Here is a 10,664-nt window from a genome sequence, read left to right as displayed (position 1 = left end):
CTATTTACATATCGAACGTCAGTCTAGAAATTATGCAGATTAAATATAATATTTTTCACATACATAAGCGTCCAGATGTGTCTGGCGTTCGCTTGTGATCGTGGACTTTGGGGCTGGGGAGGCCTAAAGTCCCGAGTTCGAGCCTCGCTGTAGATGCATTTGGACCGGTTGCTGTGAGTGAAAAAAAAGCCTCTCCCACTCACAGCAACCGTGGGGGGAGGGGTAGAAAGTGCGATTCAACCCCGCGATGGGGGGTTTCGCGAGGAAAAGTTGGAAAAGTCAGGGGGTGTCTCGGGACGCTGTCCGGAGTTCACCCTCTGGTGGGTCGTAAGAAAGATATATGTGTATGTACTAGAGGGCCTCTGGCGCGGGATGAAATAAGCCCCGTAAGCCCAAAATGCAAAAAACCCCACTGGGGATAGCTTGGTGTTCTGCGCGATGCATTCCCCAGTGGGGTTTCTGGCAAAATAAACGCCAGTTTTGCATTTTTATTTTCTCGGAATCCATCCTAACAGGGGGTGGTTGGGGTCTATTTTGTAAAATATTTCGTAAATTACGTCAGGATAATAAGGAATATCCTTATTCAGCCGACAAAACATCCACTCGGCTTTTGTCATATCAGAAACCTCAGGAATAGACTTACCGGTAATTTCAGACAAAAGATAGGGAATAGCTTTGTAATATTTCCCTAGCTTTAATTTTTTCAACGTTTTCCGTAGACTTTGTGGGGTTGGCTCTTCTAAATGGTCTATGATTTTCTTCTTTACTTCGTCGCTTAAATATATCGGATGTAAACCTTGGATATGACTCATCCAGTCCCTGAAGTATTTTATTCTCTTATATGGCGTTTTCTTACGACCTCCATTGGCGTAATACTGCTCTCTGGTAGCATTTGGTACGGCATTACGAATATTCTTACCACACTCGTAACACTGTGCTGACGTGTCGTCTTCTATTTGCATTTTCTTACCACAACACCAGAAACCCTTGGGCTTAGGTATGTTAACTTTGGATCTTAGGCAAATTATACAGAAGTCATTGGTGAACTTTTTACATTCATGCATCGTATATATATCGTACATTTTTATAAACACTTATCTTTGATTCCCAACACAGCAGCAGTAAGGACTTGTCGCGCGGCTTATTCCCGCTGCCGGCGCCTTCCTTAAACCGCCTGTAAAACCCGTAAATCTTTGACATTGACCGCGAGTCCCCCTTACTGCTGCTGTGTGAATTAACTTAAGTCCGTGAGCTTATTTGGATTCTGAAAGACTATTTTCGTTAAGCAAACATTTTGCTTCTTCGCATGATTTACGACAACTATCACTGGCATTATAAACAGGATGAGGCATGGACAGATCATCTTGCATCTTCGTATCATCAAGAAACTCTTTCCATACACAGCACACACGACGACCCTGGAACTGATTCTTCGCCTTGACCAAGAAATAACCCCGACTTTTACCAGTCTCGGCATCTATAGGAAGCATAGAGCGAAAGGCTAGCTCCAGAGGGACCCAGTATGGGGGATATTTAAACCTAGCAGTGTCAAGAATCAATATTGAGTCCGTTTCCTCGTCATATGCTGCTATGGGACTAAAATGCCCCGAGCCAGTCTGCTTTAAGGTTTGGCGATCATACGATATGCCAATAAATGTGCTGGGATTTTCGTGATCTACCTCATAGTCCTGATCACCATCATTCATGGTCTCAATAGCTCTTCCTTCGGTACAAACACAGTAAACAGCTCTTTTGAACTCTTGGAAATCTTTCTCGTCATCTTTCGGCCTAAGTATCTTACAAACTGCTCCGTTACATGTAGCTAAACATTGAAACTCATCTAGAGTGATACCATATTTCTTTACTAATTCTAGTGGACGACAACAATTCAGTAATTCTTCTGTGAACCATCTCCAAGGAGTTTTCCACAAACGTTGAGGGTCAATCCGCAGTGCATTCAAGATGATAGCCAAAGTTGAAGGACCACAATAGGCTGGTTCTGTTTGAGTATTAAAGCAAGACGAAAGAGATAAAAATGGAACAGCAGTGCCATTAGTTATACAGCGAACCAGCCGAGCTTTTGATTCATTTGAGCGGTAGTCGATGAGATTTTCTGGAAGCTTACGACCATAAAAAGATTCAGTCGCCATTATTGAGTCAGCCTTGATTGCTAAAGTAAACAGGCGTTCCTTCGATATGGCAGAGAGAGACTGAGAGAGACTGTCGAAGTAGCAAGCGGGGGTTACCACTTCATGCAAGACTATATCTACATGAAATGGCACTATTCAACTACAGTCAATTCAAAAAACGTTGTTGTCGACCATCTCAAGCCTACGCAACTGAACCGAAAGGAATTCTGGGTAGCAATCATTGAAGCCGAGTTGACTGCAGTAATCTTATTCGACAGCACGAACCTTCGTAGGCGAAGCTAGCGAAAGAAGTGCTATTTCTCAATGATCACGTAGAATTTCGAGGCTTTATTTTTCGTCAATGATTTTGTTGACATTTTTGAAGAATCCCCATACATTTCCTTATAACATGACACCACAGAAACCAAGCTTGGGCTACCTGTGGTCGACAACCCTGGCTGCGGGCTTTGTCCTCGCGATCAGACTCTGCTCCATCCGTGGTATCCTGGGTACAAGTGCGCACGCTCTTATGTGACGACACAGTCAATTATCCTCATTAGCTTCAAATTTGTAGATTTACTTTAGAAGAAACACTAGTTTTCTTTAGTAACTAAAACTTATCTAGATTATCGAGTCTTACCGTAATGGACATTCAAGGTAGGTTGACAAAGAGTTCTTTATTGGAAAGAAGTTGGTTTTTGTGGGAAAATTAAACTTGGCTGCGCATGTCAAGACGCGGGATGACAAAGCGGTGTGACAACAGACATATAATGACTTTATATCAAAAGTGAAAGGAAAAAGTACAGCAATACAAGTTCAATGATACTGAATTCTAGTGTTAGTTATTAGCTTAGTTTTTGTGACAGAACTGTTTGCGAACCGAAATTGAAGTTGGAATATCAGTCAGTATCACTTGACTACAAAATTGTGTTATCAAAAAGCGCGCGAAAATCACGAGGAATACTAAGTGGAAATTTTGAGTTTTAGTATCTTGCACTAGCGAAGCTTTAAGCGATAAGGATTATTAAGAAATTGAGTAAAATATTAAATGCAAAATAGAAGGTTAATCTAAGCTAGTTGTCCAGTTTTTTCAAATAGATTGCCATTTGAAACGAGTTGCGCACGCTAATCAAGCAATGTTTTTCTGCTTCAAAAGGACGTATTTCATTGGTTGAAATTTCATCCCTCGTCTTATTGGTTGCATAATTAATAAAAATAGTAATAATAATGAATAATAATAGTAATAAATAATAGAGTGAAGTCATTAAACCCGTGAAATACATTTTAGATTAATACACTTTAGTAGACCCTAATTCCATTGTTTTCTTTTGTGTCTATTTGACTATTATACGTTGACTAGTATTTTTTATTTCACGGGTTAAATGCCTCCATTCTAATAATAAATGATAATAATAATAATAAATCCTTAATTTAACAAGGGTTGCACTAAATAGCAAAAACTATGTTAATGAACTAATGAAATGAATGTTTATTTTCCTTTTTAGGAAATGACGGTACGCTAACCCTTGCCATAATCATCCTCCTGCTTCTTTTCTTGGACTTTATTTTTAGGTAAATTTTATAAAAGTGCAATAATTTTATTATAGTTAATTTAGGATAAAAATATTGTTGCAAATACAGAGTTTATATAATCAAATGCAATTATTTAACCAGTTTATTATTTTTTTATAGCTGTTTAATAGCTTTATTAAGACTTTGGAGGTTCGGGAAGAGGAGAGAGGGACAGAAAAAGAGAAGTGAACCAGAATGTGAGCCAAACGAATGGCAACAACATGCCGGGCAAGTGTACAAGATTATCCGGCAAGATAAAACACGCGTCAGCGGACTATTGTTTGTTATCTACCAGTACGAGTGCGTAGACGATGAACATACGTATGGAGCGACTTTAGTTCATCTTGCTGGGTTATCCATTCAGTTAGATGGTGGAGATATCAAACTGGACGGATGGGTCAACACGGAGGTTGATGAATGGGAAGCGCAGAAAATGATGACATTTTGTACGGAATTCTACAGGGATTATTACTGGCAGTTTTGCAAACAGCAAAATACTGATGTAGCTCGTCCAGTGACGATGAGTGGAGGAGATGTGAGAGCCATACTGCAGCCACGACGGCTTGCCATATGTACTGATCCTGTTGCTATGGATGCTGCAGCTTCTGATGTTGCTGCTACCTTTCTTGCAACCGCTGCTGATATTGCTGTTGATAATGATGATACTGTGGCTGATACTGATGATGTTCCTGCTACTGGTGCTGCTACTGTTGCTGCTACTGATGCTCTTACTGAAACTAATGGTGATGCTGCTCCTGCTGACACAGACGCTGATACTGATGCTGCTACAGATGCTGCTACTGAAACTAATGGTGATGCTGCTGATGACACTGAAGCTGATACTGATGCTGCTACAGATGCTGCTACTGAAACTTATGGTGATGCTGCTGATGACACTGAAGCTGATAGTGATGAGGCTACTGATGCTGCTACTGATGATGCTACTGATGCTGCTACTGATGCTGCTACTAAAACTGATGCTACTGCTGATGACACTGAAGCTGATAGTGATGAGGCTACTGATGCTGCTACTGATGCTGCTACTGAAACTAATGGTGATGCTGCTCCTGCTGACACTGAAGCTGATACTGATGCTGTTACTGATGTTGCTACTGATGCTGCTACTGATGTTGCTACTGATGATGCTACTGATGATGCTACTGATGATGCTACTGATGCTGCTACTGATGTTGCTACTGATGCTGCTACTGATGATACTACTGATGCTGCTACTGATGCTGCTACTGATGATGCTACTGATGCTGCTACTGATGATGCTACTGATACTGCTACTGATGATGCTACTGATGTTGCTACTGATGCTGATACTGATGCTGCTACTGATGATGCTACTGATGATGCTACTGATGCTGCTACTGATGCTGCTACTGATGCTGCTACTGATGCTGCTACTGATGCTGATACTGATGCTGCTACTGATGCTGCTACTGATGATGCTACTGATGCTGCTACTGATGATGCTACTGATGCTGCTACTGATGCTGCTACTGATGATGCTACTGATGCTGCTACTGATGCTGCTACTGATGTTGCTACTGATGATGCTAATGATGCTGCTACTGATGATGCTACTGATGCTGCTACTGATGATGCTACTGATGATGCTACTGATGCTGCTACTGATGATGCTACTGATGATGCTACTGATGATGCTACTGATGCTGCTACTGATGCTGATACTGATGCTGATACTGCTACTGATGCTGCTACTGATGCTGCTGCTGCTTCTGATGCTGATACTGATGCTGCTGCTGAAACTGATGGTGATGCTGCTGCTGATTCTGATGCTGCTTCTGATGTTGCTGCTGAAGCTGGTATTGATGCTGATCCTGCTACTGGTGCTGCTACTGGTGCTGCTACCAATACTGCTATTGATGCTATTATTACTACAGATGTTGATATTGATGGTATTACTTTGGTTGTCAATGCTACTTCTGATGCTACTACATATGCTGCAGGTGCTAATGATGATACTGTTGCTACTACTGTCACCCCTTCTGTTTCCACCAATGCTTCTACAACTACTTTCTCTGCTGCTTCAAACACACCGCTGCACATTTTACTTGGTTGCGACAAAAGCCCTTACGTCCCCTGCCTGTGGGCAACGAGTCTGGCAGTCTGTCTAATCACTAGATTCATAAGGTAGGAACAACATCAAACACGTGATAGTGAATAATAACGATTATAATCATGGATGACACAGGGGCGGGTGCAGCCAAAATTAGGGGGGGGGGGGGGGGGAACTTGACCGAATTTTGCTTGACTTGTAAGTAACGGCTCATTTTGTTGTAAATCCATTATTTTGATCAAATAAAACTTTATATGACTGAAGTGGAGGGCTACAGCCCCCCTTTGCTCCTCCCTGGATCCGCCCCTGATGACACGTGGTCTGTTACCAAAGTTGTTCATTTGGCACCAACTTCCTTCTTTACGAAGCCGTATGAAGATAAAACAAGCTACGCATCATGGGTGGTCATAAAAGGAAGGTGACGGAAATAGAATTTATTTCCACTTCTTTTTATATTAAACCCCTTGATCGCTAACAAATCCACTTTTTTAAAAGAAAAATCAGAGACGACAATATCGGATTGACGTTTCGACGACCACATGTCGTCATTCTAAACAAAATTTAATATCGATTACATAGCGTTTACATATATTCCAACATTAGTACCCAAACCTGAGGATAACCAACTTTTCAGCTTTTTTTTCATTTTGATTTTCAGACGCTGAGTGAAATTAAGTGCGCTACACCCGGAACGTACATCGTACTCATAAATCTCAAAGTCCAAATCTTGATTTTTCAAATGAGCTTTTGAATTACAATTAACTATTATATTATTTATTAAATTAACTATTGAATGAAACGTTTTATTCCTTTTACTTCAAAACTGTAAAGTGAACGAATTTTATGAAAATTGTTAATTTATAACCGTGAAAACCAGAATAAAAAAATATTTTAAAATCTTTTTATTGGTCTTCATTCAATACTGAATCAAATCTTATTCATTCATTCATTCACTTCTTTCTTCCTTCTTTCCTTCCTTTTTCATTCCTTCCTCCCTCCCTCCCTCCCTTTCTTCCTTCCTTCCTTCATTCGTTCATTCATAATGATAGCAACTAAGGCCCCGTCCACACGTATCCGGAAATTTTTGTATCCGCAAATTTTTTTTTTTGCGTATACGAAAATGTTCGCGTCCACACGCAGCGTATTCGAATCGTTTTCGAATCGTTTTTACTGTCCACACGTATCCGGAAATTTCATGATCCACCCTGATGCACGCTAGTGCCTAGTCCATTTGACGGATAGTTTTTCTTATTGAGCATGCGCAAAATCGTGTTTACGTCATCGTATTCGAAAATTTGCCTATATGCTCCGTCCAGACGTATCCATATTCGGAGCGTATTCGAAATTTCCACTCTGAAGACCGTTTTCGAAAATCTCCGGATACGGATACAAAAATTTTCGGACACGTGTGGACGCAACCCGTATCCGCCAAAAAAAAAAAATTTGCGGATACAAACATTTCCGGATACGTGTGGACGGGGCCTAAATGATAAGGAAACGTTTACCATCTTAATCAGAAAAAAATTCAGGTCTATAAACATATTGTAAACAGTCGATATCATTCATAAGTAATATCAAAAGAAATTGCAGATTCTCCTTTTTTCTTCACTTTTATTTTGTTTACGGTAACTTACTGTTCTAAAATAGAATCGATCAGTTTTTTCCACTGGTCGATAGTCCACGTTGAAGATGCTTCAGAAACCAGAACATCGTTGATAAAGAACGTTGGAGTACCTGACACGGTTTCTGGAGTGATCAAGAGAAATAAGACATAATCAGACTAGAGCTCTGAAGAAGAGTGTAATTTAGTTGTCTGAGGTCGAGAAAAAAACTGGGTAGAGTTGGCATTGTAGTGCATTTTCATGATGGCGTCTATTTCGTCCCCTAATGTGCCTTTTGAAATAAAATCAAGCTCATCTCATAAGATGTTTAAAACACGTCATTTTTTTTTTATTTTTATTATCTCAATAATTTTATCTATTTTGCTTACTTGTGTATCATGGATTATTTGTAATCAATTTTCAATATTCTAAATTCTCAAACTATACTTATTCACATTTTTGTAATTCTCTTTTCCGCTACTTTCAACCATATTCTTTCCTAATAATACTAGAGTGTAGGAAGCTTCTTCATTAACCCTTTGGGTTGTATTCCTGCACTCTACCACCATAATAATTTTACCCTTATGTTTTTTCATGTATTATTTTATATTGTTGTAAGTGGAAATAAAAAGCCTTGAACCTTGAACCTAAAACAGTCCCACAATACACTAATGCGAAATCCAACCAGGTTTTTATAATAATAGACAACTCTTCCAACATTTTTAATGTCCATAAGGTACAATTTGATAGATGCCATTCAGTGGCAAATCCAGGAATATTAGCGGGGGGGGGGGGGGGGGGGGGTGACTATTACAAAGGTTTTACCATGAATGTGAGGAAAAGGGGGTGGCTTACTGAGGATAATACTGAGAAATTTAAGCACAAGGGGGGTGGCTAGCCACTCCTTTCATCACCCATGGATTCCCCCTTGTAATTATTGTGACTGTGACAGCTCATACTTTATACTGAGCTCTTGACTGAGAATGAGATAGTAAAGTTAATAGAGCTGATAGGGAGTGGGAGAAGGGATATGCCAATGATAAAGGCTAATAAATAATAGAGAACTGCTCTGACATTTACAAGTAGACTAGCTGCCATGCAGTGTAATTCCATTACTGTAACCATGACAGCTAGCAATACATACAGAGGTCTTGACTGAATGACACAGTAAAGTATTCCTAAATTAAAGGGAATACGTACTAGAGCATCCATGCTTCCAAGAGATTATTGCTTGTCGTTCTGGACTGGCTTCTGATAATCCTGCTTTCATAGCTGACTGACTTATGCCTGCTTTAGGGGCTAGTGAAGCGATGATACTAAAGTAGAAAATTAATAGATTCTAAGTGTCCACCCATGAATTTGAGAAATGAGGATCAAGTTGGGTCAAGGTCAGAGGTCAAGATACTGAATCATTACATGAGGTCGGCTGTGTTTTCACTAGAAATGTTAACTTGCCTAAAATTCCTGGAGGTGTTTTAATCCGACAACCACCTTTCAAGAATAACACTGTGATTGGCCCATTTATTTGGTAGGACAACTTAAACCATCTTGCTAGGTAGTTTAACTTTGCCTTATTTCTGGTGTCATATTTAAGCTAGTTTAACTTGTCCTAGTGAAAACACAGCCGTCATCATTACATTACATAAACAGTAGCTATAAAAATATGTGGAAAAAAATAACCATACCACATTTCATGAAGAAACTCAACCTACTTATTAATATCAAATCTGTTTTTGTCCAATGTCTGGAAGTTGTACAATAGGTTCTGGTTCTTGAACAGCACGTCAATCCATGTAAAGACAAGACTGGAATTAAAACGTTCAGCAACTGGTACACTCTATATAGGAAAACCAGAAAATACTCAAAATAATAGATCCATAGCGTTGGGCATAATATTTTCCAACTTCTGACCATATGTCTTTTATATGTGTTTCATAATAAACAACTTTTGAGAAAAATATTTTAAAAAATTTGAATAATCCATTTTACAGTTCCGTTCAGTGACCATGAATAATAGTTCCAGTTGCCTTGAATGATAAAAAGAATAGATTTGCTATGCGCAGCAATTCCAGCCTCAACTTGGAACTAGTATTCGTGTTCACTGAATGGAACTATAAAATGGAGTATTAAAAAAAAATTATACATCCATTTTTAATACATCAATTTTATACCTCAAAATTTAGTCAATATGATAACATATTAGTATGAAGATAAACTCGGTCAGATAGAATTATGTTGTTTTATGAATAATAATATGTAGATTAATAGGTGATCTGAACCATCTGAAAATTAGCTTTTATTCCAAAGAATCCGCACTTTTAGCATTCCAAGTTCCAAAATTACCGGAATGTTCCACTTCATTACGTAATTAATATTTGAAGTTTCAGACCTAGCTTATTATCTAGCATTGAAAGCTTGACAGCAAAGTGCTGTTTCGTTTTGCGAAATATCTAGGTTTTCTCTCATTTATATTGGTAAAGGATGGAACACACGTATTCCTTGTGCGTCAACTTGTGGAATGTTAAACTAGAAGCATTCATATGCTATTAAAAAGTAAGTTGTATCAGCTGATTAAAAAATCTTTAAATACCTGTGCAGCAATGAAAGCATTAGTGTGAAATGCAAGAGGGAATGTTTGAAAGACCATTCGAAGTTTTTCAGGTCCATAGTATTCAGCTACTTGTTTGACCACAGGCCAGGCTTGTTGGCAGTCTGGGCAGGTCAGGTCTGCAAAGATCTCTAGATGAATCGGAGCTGTTGGTTTTCCACCATTGAATACATATCCCAAGGGATTCTTAGGGATGTTGCTTTGGCAGAGAGTCGAAGAGACAGCAAGAAGAACCGAGAAAATGCTGACGAAGATTGTAGACCCTGTTGCCATGTTGAATGAGTTTTGAGTTGTGTTACGTAAGAGTGATGATAGTGTGACTTGTGACGTCAAACAAGTACATCCGCTGATAATAGCGTGACTTGTGACGTCAGACGCCTCGTTTGAATACTCTGCACTGACCAATGTGCGAAGTTTGTTCTTCATCATTTTGGTCCTCAAACATGAGAGGTCCGAAAAATGTTATTCCCTTACAAAATAGAACACTGACTAAACAATAAGGCAAGATTTGACCGTGGCATCAGCAATGTTGACTGACAATGAACAAGTCCAAGCATTAGCCATCCCATGAGCTAATTAGTTCAAAGTAATAGGGAGGGGACGGGCACCCATAAGGGACACGCAGTAAGTTAGAAGAGTTGCTGTCAAATAAGAAATCAGTTGCT

General features: G+C 39.3%; 3 protein-coding genes across 3 annotated transcripts; 1 reads left to right on the top strand and 2 right to left on the bottom strand.

The window, feature by feature from the left end:
- Positions 1-1,038: 1,038 nt before the first annotated feature.
- Positions 1,039-2,150, bottom strand: LOC116296105 (uncharacterized). The gene has a single exon (XM_031704062.2). The coding sequence runs from the start codon at positions 2,148-2,150 to the stop codon at positions 1,254-1,256; it is 897 nt and encodes a 298-aa protein (XP_031559922.2). The 3' UTR covers positions 1,039-1,253.
- Positions 2,151-6,691, top strand: LOC148909666 (uncharacterized). The gene is made up of 4 exons (XM_089032308.1): positions 2,151-2,786; positions 3,635-3,701; positions 3,822-5,864; positions 6,449-6,691. Exons 1-4 carry the CDS (start codon positions 2,774-2,776, stop codon positions 6,453-6,455), a joined length of 2,130 nt encoding a protein of 709 aa, XP_088888434.1. The 5' UTR covers positions 2,151-2,773; the 3' UTR covers positions 6,456-6,691.
- A 530-nt stretch (positions 6,692-7,221) lies between these two features.
- LOC116296138 (uncharacterized) lies at positions 7,222-10,311 on the bottom strand. Its single transcript, XM_031704099.2, has 4 exons — positions 9,982-10,311; positions 9,104-9,228; positions 8,592-8,707; positions 7,222-7,536 (listed from the first exon to the last, which is right to left on the bottom strand). The coding sequence occupies exons 1-4, from the start codon at positions 10,270-10,272 to the stop codon at positions 7,421-7,423; spliced, it is 648 nt and encodes a 215-aa protein (XP_031559959.1). The 5' UTR covers positions 10,273-10,311; the 3' UTR covers positions 7,222-7,420.
- Positions 10,312-10,664: the final 353 nt, after the last annotated feature.

Source organism: Actinia tenebrosa, unplaced genomic scaffold (assembly GCF_029948245.1).
Source record: "Actinia tenebrosa isolate PJP-AT-01 unplaced genomic scaffold, QUT_ActTen_1.0 PGA_scaffold1__47_contigs__length_23844297, whole genome shotgun sequence".
In the NCBI taxonomy this organism is placed as follows: domain Eukaryota; kingdom Metazoa; phylum Cnidaria; class Anthozoa; order Actiniaria; family Actiniidae; genus Actinia; species Actinia tenebrosa.
Note: the sequence above shows the minus strand (reverse complement) of the source record. Positions and strands in the feature narration are given on the sequence as shown.